The 19,178-nt window shown below is 41.7% G+C and overlaps 1 protein-coding gene across 5 annotated transcripts in view; it reads right to left on the reverse strand.

Annotated features, from left to right (window-relative positions):
• PUS7 (pseudouridine synthase 7) overlaps positions 1 to 19,178 on the reverse strand; it is a 65,249-nt gene that overhangs the window by 23,610 nt on the left and 22,461 nt on the right. For all 5 annotated transcript variants that reach the window (XM_054494815.2, XM_054494816.2, XM_063668426.1 and 2 more), the window contains exons 6-9: positions 14,610 to 14,721; positions 11,027 to 11,104; positions 2,023 to 2,151; positions 768 to 893 (exon numbers count right to left, since the gene is read on the reverse strand). In XM_054494815.2, coding sequence (XP_054350790.1) covers positions 768 to 893; positions 2,023 to 2,151; positions 11,027 to 11,104; positions 14,610 to 14,721 — 445 coding nt within the window. The remainder of the gene's footprint in view (positions 1 to 767; positions 894 to 2,022; positions 2,152 to 11,026; positions 11,105 to 14,609; positions 14,722 to 19,178) is intronic.

The following is a 19,178-nucleotide window of genomic DNA, read 5'->3' on the forward strand; positions in this document are numbered from 1 at the left end:
AATTTCCCGTCACTACTAAAAATACAACAAAGTTAGCTGGATGTGGTGGCAAGAGCCTGCAATCCCAGCTACTCAGGATGCTGAGGCAGGAGAATTGCTTGAACCTGGAGGTGGAGATTGCAGTGAGCCAACATCGCACCACTGCACTTCAGCCTGAACAACAGAGATTCCACCTCAAAAAAATAAAAAATAAATAAAAAATAAAAAAATAGCCGGGCATGGAGGCTCATGCCTGTAATCCCAGCACTTTGGGAGGCCGAGGTCGGGGGATCACCTAAGGTTGGGAGTTGGAGACCAGCCTGACCAACATGGAGAAACCCCATCTCTACTAAAAATACAAAATCAGCCAGTCATGGTGGCGCATGCCTGTAAACCCAGCTACTCAGGAGGCTGAGGCAGGAGAATCACTAGAACCTGGGAGGCGGAGGATGCGGTGAGCAGAGATTGCGCTATTGCACTCCAGCCTGGGCAACAAGGGTGAAACTCTGTCTCAAAAAAAATAAATATATAAAATAAAATAAAAAAATAAAAATAGAACCTCTGGATGGGTTACCAACAGTGGTAGGAAACCTCACTTTTCAGGTCATATCCTTTTGAACTCTGATTTTTTTACCTTGTGCATTCATTAACTTAAAACAAAAATCATGAGACTGTGGTTCCTTGCCCCAGACATGGGAGAACATAGAAATAATTAAGAACACCACCAACAACAAACCCTGCTTTTTTTATGAGAAAGCTATTTTTGATAAAAGAAATAAAATACCAACCTTCCAACCTGATACGTAGGGACAGCTGTGGTTCCAAATCTTTGCATTCCATAGTAGTTAATAAATCCAATCTCCTTGAGAGAGTTCATAGCTTGCTGTACTTGGTCATCAGTTCCTGTTATATTTCTACAGGGACCCAAATTATCCAGAGGAAAAAAAGTTACAGTCAAATACTCAGGGATGCAGATCATAAATGACTACAGCCTAGCTTCCAAGTCTTTCGTTCACTCTCCTGCAGCTTTCTCTCTACCTCCCAAGGGCTCTTTCTTTCTTTCTTTAAGTTGTGGTAAGATATTTACAATGTCAAATTTACTATTTTAGCCGTTTTTAAGTGTGCAATTTGGCGGTATTAACCCATTTATGGCAGAGGTTGCAATTTTTTGAATTTCTGCAATCAGACCTTGGCAATGACCTTGAGCAGTAGGATATAAATAATTCCTACATACTTAGTGTTCCAATAATGGAACACTAGCATAAATGGGTTAATTATATGCACAATGTTGGACAATCTTCACCACTATCTACTTCCCAAATTTTTTCCTGTTCTCAAAATGAAAGTCTGTACCCCTAAACAATAACTTTCCATTACCCCTACCCCTTTCCCCAGTAACCACTATTCTACTTTCTATGTTCATGGATTTGACTATTCTAGGTGCTTTAAGTGGAATCACAGGCTCGGTGTCTTTTTTTTTTGAGATGGAGTCTCACTCTGTTGCCCAGGCTGGAGTGCAGTGGAGCGATCTCGGCTCACTGCAAGTTCTGCCTCCTGGGTTCATGCCATTCTCCTGCCTCAGCCTCCCAAGTAGCTGGGACTACAGGTGCCTGCCACCACGCCTGGCTAATTTTTTGTATTTTTAGTAGAGGCAGGGTTTCACCATGTTAGCCAGGATGGTCTCGATCTCCCGACTCGTGATCTGCCTGCCACGGCCTCCCAAAGTGCTGGGATTACAGGCATAAGCCACTGCGCCCGGCCGGCTTGGTGTCTTTTACCACAGTATTTGAAGGAGATGGTGTCTTTCCAAAGGCTGCACTAGGTTTTCAACGGGCAAGGTGTCCACACAAATCCTACAGAGGTATTTGCTTTCACAGAGGTATTTGCTCTCCCAGCCTTGCCAGGCCCTGCTCTGCCCTCCCTTGCTGCCACTCCTGTTCTGTTAGTACCAGCTCACCAGGACCATATGACCAACCATGAGTAACATACTCAAGATGCCCGGGCCAGACCCTCTGGTCTACATTCCCACCTGCAGTTCTTTACCTGAGAACAACAGTGAAGTGGTTTCCTTGAAGCTCTCCCAATTTCAGAGGGTTTTTTTGATAGCTGAAATTCCCTAGCTTAAAGTTCATCAAGCACTTATTCAGGTGGGCAAGTCTTTGTGCAGTTATTCTTTAAAAAAAAAAAAGAAAAGCAACAAAACAAAAAAGAGTAGAAAGAGGATCATGAGATACTGATTGTCTGCCTGGAACAGTACAGAAAACAAGATACAGCACACCTATGACCCCCTGAAAGGAAAAGGCACTGCAGCAGGTGAGGTAGGCGTGTCCTTCTCTTCTCTCTGCATTCTTCCTTCAGTGTAATGGTATGTGCTCCTGTTGAAATTGGATACTCCTGGCCATATTTTATATACTTAAAGCCTCTTGTTATTTATATGCTGATGAGTAACAGAACAATAATATCTGTGGAATTTTCTACTTTTTGTGGGGAGAGGGATGAGAAAAGGGATTGGGACAGAGACAAATCCCATAGAAAGAATGGTATCAAGCATTTAAAAAAAGGACATTATTTTTGTCAACCAGAAAAATACTGTAAACTCATTACAGAAAACTTGTAAAATACAAAAAAAGAGAAAAGGAAAAGAAATTCATACTTTCATTGCCTGAAAAAAATTTCCACTGACATCTAACTTATTTCCTCCCTTTCTTTTTTTAAAGACATGTTATATATAGCTGGAATTCTACCCAAATCTGTACCATGCTGCTATCATTTAATATATAGAAATTTTCATTAGAAATTCCTTGCCTTCTTTAATAGGAAATGTATATAGGGAAACAGAGTACTGAAAAGCCTTTCTCCCCTTTTTATCTCTAGTGTCACTACTAACAGCCAATGTTGTTTCTTTCTTTCTTTCTTTTTTTTTTTGAGACAGAGTCTCTCTCTGTTGCCCAGACTGGAGTGCAGTGGCATGATCTCGGCTCACTCTGCCTCCCAGGCTCAAGCGAATCTCCTGCCTCAGCCTCCCGAGTAGCTGGGATTACAGGCGCACACCACCATGCCCGGCTAGTTTTTGTAGTTTTAGTACAGATGGGGTTTCACCCTGTTGGCCAGGCTGGTCTTGAACTCTTGACCTCAGGTGATCTGCCCACCTCGGCCTCCCAAAGTGCTGAGATTACAGGTATGAGCCACCGTGCCCAGCTAATTTTTGTAGTTTTAGTAGAGATGGGGTTTCACCATGTTGGCCAGGCTGGTCTTGAACTCCTGACCTTAGGTGATCTGCCCGCCTCAGCCTCCCAAAGTGCTGAGATTACAGGTATGAGCCACTGTGCCCAGTTAATTTTTATACTTTTAATAGAGACGGGTTTCACCATGTTGGCTAGGCTGGTCTTGAACTCCTGACCTCAGGTGATCCGCCCACACTGGCCTCGCACAGTGCTGCGATTACAGGCGTGAGATTAAGTTCGAGAGATTCTTCTGCCTCAGCCTCCCGAGTAGCTGAGAATACAGGTACACACCACCACACCTGGCTATGTTTTTTTGTATTTTCAGTAGAGACAGAGTTTCACCATGTTGGCCAGGCTGGTCTCGATCTCCTGGCCTCAAGTGATCCACCCACCTCAGCTTCCCAAAGTGTTGGGTTTATAGCAATGAGCCAGTGCACCTGGCAGTCTTTTTATTTTTTAAGCCGCCAGGATCCAATTAAGGATCACACATTGCAGTTGTGATGTCTGTTTGGTTTCCACTAAGTGATCTGTCTAGCCTTGTTTTTCATGACATCTGGCCCTTAGAAGAATCCAGGCCAGTGCTTTCACATGTCTTCCAATGTGGATTTGTCTGATTGTTTCCTCATGCTGAGACTCAAGTAAACATTTTGGTAGAAATATTACTGAGGTGATATGGCCCTTTTCAATGCATCACATCAAAAGGCAGTGATTGAGTTTGTCCATCATTGATAATAACTTTAATCATTTAATTAGGATAGTATTTACTAGATTTTTACACTCTAAAAGTCTCTTTGTCTTTGCTTTTAATTAGTAATCAGTGGGGAAATACTTTTGAAATTGTGTAAAAATCCTGCTCCCCCAAAGTCTTTTACCCAATTATTTAGGTACCCAAGCATGATTGTTGGCTGAATTGATTATTACTGTGTTGACTGAAACTGTGTTTCTATATTTGTTGGCATTCTTCTGTAAATAAAAACTACGTAGGGGCCAGGCACGGTGGCTTACGCCTATAATCTCAGTACTTTAGGAGGCCTAGATGGGCAGATAGCTTGAGCCCAGGAGTTCGAGACCAGCCTGGCCAACACAGCAAGATCCCGTCTCTAAAATTAAAACAAATAAACAACTATATAGAGAAATTTTAGTTAAATTCATGAATCTTTTTTTCTTAAAAAAAAAAAAAAAAAGCTCTGGGGCTGGGCGCGGTGCTTCATGCCTGTAATCCCAGCACTTTGGGAGGCTGAGGCGGGCGGATTACCTGAGGTCAGGAATTCGAGACCAGCCTGGCCAATATGGTGAAACCCCGTCTCTACTAAAAATACAAAAATTGGCCGGGCGTGGTGGCACACACCTGTAATCCCAGCTACTCAGGAGGCTGAGGCAGGAGAATTGCTTGAGCCCGGGAGGCAGAGGTTGCAGTGAACTGAGATCGTGCCACTGCACTCCAGCTTGGCCATCAAAAAAAAAAAAAAAAAAAGCTCTGAGATTTAAGTCATACTTAGCATGTCGCCAGTCAGAGATTTTTTTTTTTTTAAGATGGAGTCTTGCTCTGTGTCACCCAGGCTGGAGTGTAGTGGCATGATCTCAGCCCACTGCCACCTCCGGCTCCTGAAATCAAGGAATTATCCTGCCTTGGCTTCCTGAGTAGCTGGGGCTACCGGCACACACCACCATGCCTGGCCAATTTTTGTATTTTTAGCAGAGATGGGGTTTTACCAGGTTGGCCAGGCTTGTCTCAAACTCCTGGCGCCTCAAATGATCTGCCCGCCTCGGCTCCCCAAAGTGCTGGGATTACAGGGGTCAGCCATCACACCTGGTCAGAGATTCTTTTTTTTTTAATCTCAAATGTAAGTAGAGTACTGTTTGTTGTTGTTGTTGTTTTTGAGACGGAGTTTTGCTCTTGTTGCCCAGGCTGGAGTGCAATGGCGCGATCTCGGCTCACTGCAACCTCCGCTTCCCGGGTTCAAGCGATTCTCCTGCCTCAGCCTCCCGAGTAGCTGGGATTACAGGCATGCGGCACCATGCCCAGCTAATTTTGTATTTTTAGTAGAGACAGGGTTTCTCCATGTTGGTCAGGCTGGTTTTGAACTCCCGACCTCAGGTGATCCGCCCACCCCAGCCTCCCACAAATGCTGGGATTACAGGCGTGAGCCACCGCACCCAGCCTAAGCAGAGTTCTTTTAAAGTTGCATTTTAATGTTCAAATTTATGATCCACCTGGAATTTATTTAGCAAAGCGAAATGAGGTAGGGCAGCCACACTTACGGTTTTTTAGATGGTTACTCAGTTATCCAACATTTTTTGAATCAACCATTATTTTCTCCACTTGTCTTAAATGATACTTTGAATACGTACTAAATCCTTGGATGTATCTGAGTCTAGGATTACTCTATTCTACCTAGTCATGTTCCAGTATGAAATTGCTTTAAGTGCTATATCTCTTTTTTGTTTTTGAGACAGAGCCTCTGTCGCCCAGGTTGGAGTGCAGTGGTGCAATCTAAGCTTACTGCAACCTCTGCTTCCTGGGCTTACAAAGACTCCAGCCTTAGCCTCCTGAGAAGCTGGAACTACAGGCATGCACGACCATGCCCGCCCACCCCGGCCTCCCAAAGTGCTGGGATTACAGGCGTGAGCCACCACACCTGGCTGTGTATATTGATTTTTGTATATTTTCTTATCTAACTTTTTCTTTCTTTTTTAGAGACAGGGAATTGCTCTACCACCCAGGTTGGAGTGCAGTGGTGCAATCACAGCTCACTGTAACCTTGAATTCCTGGACTATGTATGGGGGCAATGGCAGAACCCAAGAGCACAAATTAACCCAGGGATTGTATCCCAAGGAATCTAGAAGCGGAGGATCAGTATGAACAGAGTGAGGAGCAGGGGGACAGAACTCCTCTTCAGCCAGTAACTACTGCTGTAGAAACTGACAGAACAATTCAGGGTCAGGAGCTGTCCTAGAAAGAGTGTTCCGGAGACTGCTTCCTGATGGTGCCACAGAAGTGCCTGATAGTTCTGTTCTTTTTTATAAAGTTGAGATAAACTTAACATAATATAAAATTCACAAGGCTGGGCATGGTGGCTTACGCCTGTAATCCCAGCACTTTCGGAGGCCAAAGTGGCTGAACTGTTTGAGATGTGGAGTTCGAGACCAGCCTGGCCATCCTGGTGAAACCCCGTGTCTACTAAAAATACAAAAATTAGCAGGGCATGGTGGTGCACACCTGTAATCCCAGCTACTCGGGAGGCTGAGGCAGGAGGATTACTTGAACCTCAGAGGCTGAGGTTGCAGTGAGCCGAGATTGTGCCACTGTACTCCAGCCTGGGTAATGGAACTAGACCCTGTATCAAAAAATAAAATAAAATAAATAAATATATATATACACATATATAGTTCACCATTTTAACTGTTATAAAGTGTATACATCAGTGATTTTTAGTATATTCACAACAATGTGAAACCATCATCACTATACACTTCAAGAACGTTTCCATCACCTGAAAAAGAAACCCTGTACCTATTCAGCAGTCACTCCCGTTTCCTCTCCCTGGAGACCGTGGCAACCATTAATCTACTTTCTGCCTCTATAGATTTTCCTATTTTGGACACATCATATAAACAGAATCATACAATATCTGGCCTTGTACGCCTGACTTCTTAGTGGAATGTTTTTAAGGTTTATCCATGTTTTAAGTATATATCAGTATTTTGTTTCATTCTTTTTTGTGGCTGAATAGTATCAATTCTTGAATATACGATAGACATCTATCTCTAAATTCCACTGGCACAGCAAAAAGCAAGAACTATACTCAGTTCTGGTTGGTGTGGGTGCTCCCTGAGAAATGGAATGAAGCTGACAATGTCTTCATGATACTATTCACAGTTTTAATTATGATGATCCCAGATCAAGGTCTTTGGTTGTAAATTTACAGCAAATTCAGTGAGTAACTAGGGAATATAAAAATCTTGCTTTTAAACATCAGAAACCAATTAAGCAACATGTTGCACAGAAAACCTTAATTAACAAAGCCAGGGAAATACTGGCCCAAGTTCAGAAAGGAGACTGGCAGGAACAGGCAGGAAAAGAAACAAATCATTCTGAATGAGACTGTTCCTGCCTGAGACCCTGCTAAAATTACTAGGTGGCTTTAGAGTTTCATGAAGCTGAAAAGACATGCTGCTTATCCCCAGGACTGATCAATCCAGCAATCATTCAAATGCTTGTGCGGCAGAGTGGGTTTCTCCTGTTCACAAGTTCCCACGGGAAAGGCCAATCTGCCTGGCCCCATGTATCCATTAAACAAACTAAGGGTGTAGCCTGTATCCGCGAGATAAGTGCTGTGTGCTTTCAGAGGGCCAACATTTAGGTGTCTAACACAGTTTCTTACTAAGTCAACAGGAAGATGATAAAGGCAGCAAAAATCTGAGGACAGAGCAGTGTCCTGATGAAGTGTGACATCTGCTGGCTGACCAAGAAAAAAAAGAAATATTCTTGGCTTCAACTATTGTAAGACTTCACATCATAAAACGCAAAATAAAATAACAAGATGCCATTTTTTGACCCTCAAATTAACAAATGACTCCCTGTCCCCATCGTAACACCATGCTGAGGAAGATTCTAGGGAACCAGAATAAAGGTGGTAAATTGGTACCACTTTTTTGCAGGATAATTAGGCTTTGCTATTAAAAAAAGAGAGAGAGAACTTCTCTGTGTTTTGACCAGCAGATGGAAAGAAAAAAGACAAACCACATTAAAATGTCATATTCCCTTTAAGTCAGTACTCTCACTGCTAAGTTTATCTTAATGAAGTTATCACAGATGTGTGCCAAGATTTAGCTACAAATATGTCTGTCATGGACTGGGTTATAATAGCAAGAAACGAGAAACAATGTAACATTCAAAAATAGAGTAATAGTTTAAATTAGAATATATCCATACATTCAAACATATTTTGCTATATACCTACAGGAAATAAGGTGCACCACCTATTGTTCAAAATAAGGACACATAAGTATTGTTGTTTGAAAAGGAAAAAAAGTCCCTCAAAAATATATATACCATGTTGTGAATAAGGTGATCTCGGAGGAAGTACAGTTATGGCAGGCCTTTCATTTTCTACCTAGTTCTTTCTGTGTTGAAAACAAAATAGGCAGGGCCCGGTGGCTCACGCCTGTAATCCCAGCACTTTGGGAGGCCAAGGCGGGCGGATCACGAGGTCAGGAGATCGAGACCATCCTGGCTAACATGGTGAAACCCCATCTCTACTAAAAATACAAAAAATTAGCCGGACGTGGTGGTGGGTGCCTGTAGTCCCAGCTACTCAGGACGCTGAGGCAGGAGAATGGCGTGAACCCAGGAGGCGGAGCTTGTAGTGAGCCGAGATCCCACCACTGCACTCCAGCCTGGGCGACAGAGCGAGACTCCGTCTCAAAAAAAAAAAAAAAAGAAAGAAAGAAAAGAAAAAGAAAAAGAAACAAAATAAACCGACTTATTTTTTTTATCAGAAACAAAATTCACAGAGCCAGCTAGAAATCATAGGAGGTGACTAGGTATTTTAGATACCAAAGAGAAAGCAAAAACCTTCTGTTGTGACCTCTATCCACACAGGATGAGAAAGCCTGAGCCTTCAAACCCCTGTCCCCCTACCCCCATTCTTCTGAGTTTCTGGGGAGCCCCTGGCCCATTACCCACAGAGGTTATTTCAAATCTCCACTCTCTTTCAAGCTCCCTTACCCACCACTCCTGCTCCTTCACTCTGAGCAAATGACTCCACATTCTATATGCCACAGGGAGAAAATGAAACCAGGCCACCAGATATGAACACCATATCTTCATGTATTTACTCCTGCTCTGTTTCAAATGCTTCAATATTTGTACACACCACCAGTAAAAGCAATGGTGAGATGACTGCTTTTATGACATCATGCCACTGTCCCAAGGTCAAGGAAGAAAAAGAACTGGAATAAACATTACGATACAACCGGTTCAACAACTACATTATTTCAGGGGAATCAGAAAAGTAGTGGGAAAGAAGCCCAATTGTAGGGGATTATGGGGTAAAGAGGAGATACCACCATAAATTCTTTATAAAAAGATGAGGAAATTCAAAATAAATATCTGGGCTGGGCGTGGTGGCTGATGCCTGTAATCCCAACACTTTGGGATGCTGAGGTGGGTGGATCACCTGAGGTCAGGAGTTCAAGACCAGCCTGGTCAACATGGCGAAACTCCATCTCTACTAAAAATATAAAAATTAGCCAGGCACACTGGTGCATGCCTGTAATCCCAGCTACTTGGGAGGCTGAGGCAGGAGAATCACTTGAACCGGGGAGGTGGAGGTTGCAGTGAGCCAAGATCCCACCATTGCACTCTAGCCTGGGCGACACAGCAAGACTGTTTAAAAAAAAAAATCCGAGAAACCAAAATAAAAACATGTATTTAAGTAGAGGTAGCAAACATAGCGTACTTTATTTTTAATTGCAGTATGACTGACATATAACTGTACACATTTAAAATGTACAAGTTTTGACATGTGTATAAGCCCATTAAACCATTACCATATTAAAGACAATGCATCCATCACCCCCAGAAGTTTCCTTGCCCCTGTGTTATTTCTCTCTCCCACCATTCCTTGCCTCTGGAGGTATACTAATATGACAGCCTAAATGTGTCTGACACAGTACAGCTATTAAATTCATCCTTTCTCTTTTACCTTCACTGTGACTGACTGGGTTCAGACCCTTATTCTCCCTCCCCAGAATATGTCAATAGCCCTGGTCTCTAGTTTTGCGCGTCTTGCTCCACCCGCGATCCGTAATCCAGCCTCTATACACCAATCCCCGTTTAGATTAAGGTCGAGGCAAAGACCCTCAACCTGACCTAACAGGCCCTTCAGGATCTCATCCTGCCTAACTCCTAGATCCTTATTTCTCGCTATGCTCCTCAAAAACTAAAGTACGTGCCAGGTACCAAATATGCTTTCCAACGTCTTTTCTTAACCTGCTTTTTTGGTTTGGAAAAAACAACCCTAAATCCTACCCAGCCCCAGGAACTCTCTACTCATCCTTCTAGAATCTAGACCAGTGGTTCCCAATCAGGGGCAATTCTGGCCCTCAGGGAATATCTGACAATGCCTAGAGACATTCTTTGCTATCATAACTGGGCAATGAGTTGCTACTGCTACATAGTGGGTAGAGACTAGGGATGCTGCAAAACATCCTGCAACGCACACGACAGTCCCCACAACAAAGAATTATCCAGCCCCGAAGGGCAACAGTGGAGAGGCTGAGAAGGCTTGAACTAAATTAAAACTCAGCATCCCATTGTCTATGAAAGCTTTCCTGTGTTCCCTCCACATCAACTCCCATGCTTGTTGACAGGCATACATTAACATCCAAAGTATATCTCTATTTCAGCATTTATCTCACTGCAGGAGAAGTTCTGATTTACATGTCCGTCTATTCCACTAATTATAATTGCTTCAAAAACACAGACTATCGTTTTTATCTGTAGATCTTGAGTGTACAACAAAACAGCATGTTCACTGTTTTGTAATTTTAAATAACATATTTAACAATGAATGAACAAAAGAGAGAAAGAAGCATTATTCTCTTGGCTTTACCAAAAAAATTCTTTAAAAATTACACAAATAATACACGTTTCATAGATAAGAAGAAGAAAAAAACAGAATGAAAAGTAATTTTTAAATAGGCAGAAGCACCATCTAAAGCTGAAAGAGAGAAACCCCCAAAGTAAATTTGAGAATTCTGAAAAGCAGTGCCAGGATTTTTACAGTATAAATCCTGTTACGTGCTCTCTACTTACTTGAGAACAGCAATCTCTTGAACTGTTATAGCCCTTTTATCTTTGGTTCCCATGTAGGAGAATATATTTGGCTTGACTCTGGTAAGAGAGAAACAAGATCATCTGAAGTCACATACCGTAATATTATAAGGAAATCCTAATTCTCATAATTTAAGTTTTAATAAAAACATACTTACAATCATAACACAGTAACAGAAGAATGAGGAGAAACTTTATTTTAACATGAATCCAGGGTGGCTGGGCGCAGTGGCTCATGTCTGTAATCCCAGCACTTGGGAGCCCAAGACGGGTGGATCACCTGAGGTCAGGAGTTCAAGACCAGCCTGGCCAATATGATGAAACCCCAGCTCTAGTAAAAATAGAAAAATTAGCTGGGTGTGGTGGTGTGTTCCTGTAGTCCCAGCTACTTGAGAGGCTGAGGCATGAGAACCGCTTGAACCCAGGAGGTGGAGGGTACAGGGAGCTGACATCATGCACTGCTCTTCAGCCTGGGTGACATAGCAAGACTCCGTCTCAACAACAACAACAAAAAAAAACAAAAACAAAAAATGCTGGATGCGGTGGCTCATGCCTGTAATCCCTAGCACTTTGAGAGGCTAAGGCAGGTGGATCACCTGAGGGCAAGAGTTTGAAACCAGCCTAACCAATATGGTGAAACCCCATCTATACTAAAAATACAAACATTAGCTGGGCGTGGTAGTGTGTGCCTGTAGTCCCAGCTACTCGGAAGGCTGAGACAGGGGAATTGCTTGAACTCAGAAGGCTGAGGTTGCAGTGAGCCGAGACCACACTGCTGCACTCTGGCCTGGGCCACAGAGTGAGACTCCATCTCAAAAAAAAAATCTACGAAAACGACATAAATTCATATGCAAGCTAGAAAAGTAAATGATAGCCAGGTGTGGTGGCATGCACCTACAGTCCCAGTTACTGGGGAGGCCTGAGGCGGGAGGACTGTCTGCGCTCAGGAGTTCGAGGCTGCAGTGCACTATGATGGTGCCTGTGAACAGCCACTGCACACTATACTCCTGCCTCGGTGACACAGTGAGACCTGCTCTCTTTAAAAAAAAAAACAAAAAATGTAAATGATGGCCAAATAATTCTTTGCTTTTTTTTTTTGAGATGGAGTCTCTGTCACCCAGGTTGGAGTGCAGCGGCACAATCTCGGCTCACTGCAACCTCTGCCTCCCGGGTTCAAGCAATTCTCCTGCCTCAGCCTCCTAAGTAGCTGGGATTACAGGCATGCACCACCACACCTGGCTAATTTTTTGTATTTTTAATAGAGATGGGGTTTCACCATGTTGGCCAGGCTGGTCTTGAATGCCCGACCTCAGGTGATCCACCCGCCTCGGCCTCCCAAAGTGCTAGGATTACAGGGGTAAGCCACTGCGCCCAGTCAATAATTCCTTTCTTAGCAGTGTAAACATTTGTGGCTATTAGTAAATAACTGATGTTGTTCAAAGACTTGGGTAGCCAGCAACAAAAAAAGGCAACAATGCACTTCCTACCCATCACCTGCAATTCATTACATTACGTAAGACAGTGAAAGCAAAGACAAATGCATTCTAGAGATATAATGTACCATTATGAAAATTCATCTTCAATTTTTAAAGTTATTGTGTGAATTTTCCTAAAATGCTGCTATTGCTTTGTATTAAAAAATGAAAAAAGCCAAATGAAATGCTAAAACTGGGATCTGAATAGTTTTGATATGAAGATAATAAGTAACCTAGTTAACTAAGAAGTATTTTATAAACTTAACCGTTCCATATGAGAAGGAAAAAGCCAGGAAGGATTTCTTAAACCCTGAGAAATCCTCAACTCCCGATCTTGGAGGAACTCCCTCCCCACCCACCTATTCCTGTCAAGAATCGTCTGTTCTCTCTGGCTCAGGTACAGGCATAGTATCACAGACTCTCTCCCAGGGAGTTAATAAATAGAGCAAAATAAATGTTACTTAATTGGGTACTGTGTATTATGGGCTGAACTGTGTCTCCCCCAAAATTAGTATGTTGAAGCTCTGACTCCCCAGGACCTCAGAATGTGACTGTATTTGGAGATAGGGCCTTCAAAGAGGTGATTCAGTTAAAATGAGGCCATTTAGGGTGGGCCCTAATCCAATCTGACTGGTGTCCTCATAAGAAGAGGAAATGGGGACACACACAGAGATACCAGGGGTGTGCATGCACAGGGAAAATGCCACATGAGGACACAGCGAGAAGGTAGACATCTGCGAGCCAAGAAGAGAGGCTTCCGGAAAAAAAGCAAACTTGCCGACACCTTGAGCTTGGGACTGCTAGCCTCTAGAAGCATATGAAAATTAATGTCTGTTAAGCCACCTGATCTGTGGTATTTTGTTATGGAAGTCCTAGCAAATTAATACACTGTTTCCATATTTAAAATGAGTTAAATATATATTGGAAACCAAATTTCCACAGCATACAGACTTGCTGTGGTGTGTAGCCACTTCCATTTTTAAGAAAAGCTTTGGCACCTTGCCGATCCCCAGATATCTAGTCTCTGCTATATTTACATTCCTGTTAGAAAATCAGACCGGTCTCAGGTTTAGTCAGTCTCCAGGAATTGAGAGCTCCCAGTCTGGCAAAAACAACCTCTGCAACCACGTCAAAGGATAAGTATAGGCTTTCAAAAGAGAAAGTTAATTTTTATTTTCAACCAGATTGGTAACTCTCAACTGCATCAAATCATTTACTTATGGAATTTTCATCTTGAATTATTGGCACTATGTATGTGGGGGTCAAAAAAATTAATTCATCCATTGCCTAAGAAAACTATCCTCACGGCCTGGCACAGTGGCTCACGCCTAGAAGAAACAATGCACTTCCTATCCATGATCGGTGATTCTTTTTTTGAGACGGAGTCTTGCTCTGTTGCCAGGCTGGAGTGCAGTGGCGCAATCTCGGCTTACCGCAACCTCTGCTTCCCAGGTTCAAGCAATTCTCCTGCCTCAGCTTCCTGAGCAGCTAACACTACAGGCGCATGCCACCATGCCCAGCTAATTTTTGTATTTTTAGTAGAGATGGGGTTTCACCATGTTGGCCAAGATGGTCTCGATCTCTTGACCTCATGATCTGCCCTCCTCGGCCTCCCAAAGTGCTGGAATTACAGGTGTGAGCCACTGCGCCAGGCCGATTGGCAATTCTTAATCCCAGCACTTTGGGAGGCTGAAGTGTGAGGACTGCTTGAGCACAGGAGCTCGAGACCAGCCTGGGCAATATAGTGAGACTCTGCCTCTAAAACCTAATAAAATTAGCCTGGCATTGTGGCACATGCCTGTAATCCCAGCTACTCAGGAGGCTAAGGTGGGAGGAATGCCTGAGCCCAGGAAGACAAGGCTGCAGTGAGCCTGATCATACACCATCATTCACTCCAGCCTGAGTGATAGAGTGAGACTGTCAAAAAAAAAAAAAAAAAAAAAGAAAAAGAAAGAAAGAAAACTATCATTGGGAGGAGCGTTTACTATCTGTAATCTGTGCTCCTCCTGCTCCTTTTTCCATTAGCATGGAAAAAGGAATATACATTTCTGTTGCTTTGATTTTGTATAGGCATAACAACAGTAACTCACCTTAAGTATTTGGAGAGTACATTAATAGCATCCATGGTGTCTTTGTTTTCCTTATATAGTACAAAGTGGCAGTAACTTCCCCTAGATTTTGGCCAAGAATGTTTTCTTGGATCTTGAAAGCAAAAAAATTAACATTATATATACCATAATAAAAGTTATAGATGTAAGAGCTCATTTTTCACTATAGAACCTTTGAGTGGAAAATCAGTTCTAGCCTGATAAAGAAATACAGGTTAAGTGGTTACAGCTGTGTGGACTAGCGGTATTACATTTCCTGTAATTGGACACTTAACATTATCTATCCATATTAAAAATAGAAAGCTAAAATGTGGCTGGACACGGTGGCTCACACCTGTAATCTCAGGACTTTGGGAGGCCAAGGTGGGCAGATGGCTTGAGCTCAGGAGTTCAAGACTCGCCTGGGCAACATGGCAAGACCCGTCTCCACTAAAAATAGCCAGGCATGGTGGTGCACACCTGTGGTCCCAACTACTCAGATGGCTGAGGTGGGAGGATCACATGTACATGTTGGGTAGAGGTTGTAGTGAACCAAGATCATGCTACTGCACTCCAGCCTGGGTGACAGAGCAAGACCTTGTCTCAAAAAATAAATAAAAGAAAAATATTTTTAATTAAAAAAAAGAACATAAAAAAATTAAGCCAGGTTAAATGTTAACTTCTGAGCAGCTAGTGTTATTTCAGTTGTTCAATCCTGTGTTAAATAATGTAAGATTTAGGCCGAGTGTAATCCCACGCACTGTACTCCCAGCACTTTGGGAGGCTGAGACGGGCGGATCACCTGAGGTCAGGAGTTTGAGACAAGCCTGGCCAACATGGTGAAACCCTGTCTCTACTAAAAATACAAAAATTAGCTGGGCATTGTGGTGAGTGCCTGTAATTCCAGCTACTTGGGAGGCTGAGGCAAGAGAATTGCTTGAACCCGGGAGGCGGAGGTTACAGCGAGCCAAGATCGTGCCATTGCATTCCAGCCTGGGCAACAAGAGCGAGACTCCGTCTCAAAAAAAAAAAAAAAAAAAAAAAAGTATGCATATATATATAGAGAGAGAGAGAGAGAGAGAGAGACATACATATATATGCTTTAGATTTAAGCTGCTCAAAGTGGCTTTTTTTTTTTTAAGTACTTTGGGAAAAATATGTAAGCCTAAACTGCACTTTACAGATGCTGTACAGTAACATTCATGAGTCCTGTGTGGCACAGAGCTGCAACTGTTACTTAAACAACACATCTAGTTCATTTGATTACTGTAAATCCATGAAAGAAAAACTGAAAAAATGTTTCATACAATTCCTAGAAAGAGTCCTCTTCTTTTAAAAATAATCCTTTTTCATGAACTCATGAATCCCTTATCTTCAGAGCCTTAAGATACTGCTGGTACTGAAGCTGGTACTTGGATACCTGGCTTTGTCAAGGCAAAAGCACTGTTTGGTAAGTTAGTGATAAACTACAATGAAAAGAACAAAAGACTCCATAAACCATTTCAGAAAACTGCCATAGCATGTATGCCTAGTGAATCACCCTTCCTTCTTGATAAATATGTGAGTTTTTTCTGTCTTGGACAGAAAAGTATTACAAGTATTTCTTTAGTCCTTGGTGTGAATTCCTCACAAGTTCTTCAGAAAACTGTTGAGTAGGAATATCATTTTTGGTTTTCCTTCCAGCTCACTATCAGTTAAGCAAAGTTGTCTATACTTAGCACTTGTGACAAAATCTTTGGCATTTCACTTTATCTACATGAAATGCCAAATGCTCTTACCTGCTGCAGTTCTGACCTCTGTCCAAATGCACAGCATAAAGAGCACAAAAGAGCAATGTTTAATTTATAATATTAAAGTGCTTTAGAGGTGAACATGCAAATGATCGCATGGTAAGTTTACACTGAGGACTTCTACAGCATCCGGTAGTTATGCGGTGGGTTAACAGCCATTTAGACATTAACAATGGAATGTTTTAGAGGCAAAAAGTGAACAAATAGAAAACTCTTCTACAGGTGCAGCCTCCTTGTCTCAATCCCTTCACAATGGGCATGTTAGTTCATGCTCAAAGCTGCACTGTCTGTACCCACGGGATGAAGCAAAAGGTTTAAGGATAGTAAATGCTTCCCCAAAAAGAGACCTGTTTTCTTAAATATGGGAGGACATGTACCAAAATGCTATTTGTGATTATCTTTTTTTGATAGTGAGACTACAATTATTGCTTTGCTTTGTACTTTTCTGCATTTCATGAATTTCTTGCATTGAATTATAAAGACTTTTAAATTTGAAAAATGTTAAATATTATAGAAAACAGCTAAGTTCTTTATAGATTAAAAAAGATTTAAGAGATGACTTAAGAGGCTTATCAATGAGTGCAATGTTCTGACCTTGTTTTTATCATTCTTTGAACAAGCCATCTGTATATAAAAAAGACATTTTTGAGATACAGCAAAACCAAATATGCAATAGGTATGTGATAGGAAGAAATTATTGTTGATGTTTTTGGATGTGATAATAGTTTGGGGTCTCAGTCCTCATCTGGCAAATACATACTGAAATATTTATGAGTGAAAAGCCATGCTATGTAGAATTTCCTTTAAAATGCTCCAGCAAGAAAAAAAAGGAGGAAGGACAGATCAATAAAACAACAGAATGTTGATAATCTTAAAGATGGTTTATGGGTACATAGGTTCCATATACTATTTCCTCTATTTGACTGCAAGTTTGAAAATGTCCATAATAAAAACTTTAAAAATGCTTGTGATAAAAGTTGATGAAGTGTAGCTACATTTTTCTCAACTACCCCTTTGGAGTATTCATAATTAAGTATAATGGCAAGAAATAAATGAAGCCACAAGACTCAAAAACTAAATGCTGCTATACCTTAAGAGAAACCATGACAACAGAGTATGAGTTTTGGCTCACAAGCATGCATGTTCTATTTAGCAAATCCAAGCACTAAGCATGCATACAATTATCTCCTTTGCAAACAACAGATACAAGTATGCATTCTTTTTCTAAGTACACTCAATATACAAAATAGTAAGTATATGCATTGATTAACTGGGAATATTTTAAATAACAGAAAATCAATGAGTCTCCATTTATTTTGGGCAATTTTTGTGACTTTATAAAACTCCACCCCCTAAGAATGCTAAGCAGCATACACTTAGCTTTATAATTTGAGTGAATTTAAAATAACTTGCAGACATTTTTGAGACACTGATCTATACTGCAAATGCACAAAATTCCCAGGCTGGGTAATATGGTTCCTATTTGAAGAAGGCTGCTTCCAGCTTCTGAGGGCCTAACAAGGCAGTCCCAGTCTAGCAGAAATGGAAACCAGATAAAAGGGAAACCAAATTCAGGAAGTGTCATTTATTGAGCACAGAGATCTCCATGAATAAGGAAGGAAAAATGTTTCTAGCTGAGAAAGATGAAAAGATGGGGTAGCATGCGGAACATTCTTTCCTTCTTATTCAAGGTCATTCCCACCATCGCACCTCTGCACACCAACCTTCAGCTTTATCAGGGATCCTACTCCATCCATTATCTTTATTTTGTTATTCGCCTCCCTGAATTTTCACCTTCTTTCTCCATTGTCTCTTTCCTTTTTGAAAATATATATTTTTCTTTTTATAGCGATGAGGTTTTGCCATGTTGGCCAGGCAGGTCTGGAACTCCAGGCCTCAAGTGATCTGCCCACCTCGGCCTCTCAAAGTGCTGGGATTACAGGCGTGAGCCACTGCCTGGCCCTCCATTGTCTCCCTTGCATATATAAATAACTCACAGCTCTTCCATCTTAAAAGCCTAACCTATGTTCCCCTCTCCTTAATCATGTTTGCTTCTTCTCCTCTTTGCAGGTTATTCGAAAAAGCAGTCCATATATACTACCTTCCATCTCAATCTACTGTGTAAACTGGTTTCCAACCTCATCATTCCACTAGAATGCTCTGGTGAAAAGACACCAACAACTTCCATGTTGCTAAACTGATAGACAGGTTTCAGAGTAATTATCTTGCTGGACCTACCTGTAGCATTTTCCATTGCCACAGGAATGGAAGCAATGGTAGTCCATTGACCACTCTGATTATTGGGATTCCCTATTCCTGTAGATTCCATAACACCAGTCTTTCCCAGAGAGCTTCTTTGTACCTGTCTAGCTCTTCCTCCTGAGTCTCTATGGATTCCTACATACAGGGATCCCTCCCGCGGACCATTCATTTCAGAAAGTATAGAGAACCTGTACATATCACATGGCAGAATTTTCTTTTTTTACGTAAGTCTTTAAAAAACTATGTTCTTAGAGGCATTTGGAATGTATACTGTCTCAAAATATAAATTTTCGGTAATGTTATGATAGTTTAGAAGGTATTTTCAAAAAAAATCACATATACATTTTGGTAGGTAAAGCAATGTGCCCCATCAGACTGGCTTAACACATAAAATAATGTCTGAGTTTAAATAGTTGGTAATTTGTGGTGTTTGGGCACCATGACTTAGAATCTATCACATCTATGTTTTAGGATGCACAGTTCTATCTAAGAAAAGTTCAGGTTAAGAATATTGTGAATC

This window comes from Pongo pygmaeus, chromosome 6, assembly GCF_028885625.2.
Source record: "Pongo pygmaeus isolate AG05252 chromosome 6, NHGRI_mPonPyg2-v2.0_pri, whole genome shotgun sequence".
Classification (NCBI taxonomy): domain Eukaryota; kingdom Metazoa; phylum Chordata; class Mammalia; order Primates; family Hominidae; genus Pongo; species Pongo pygmaeus.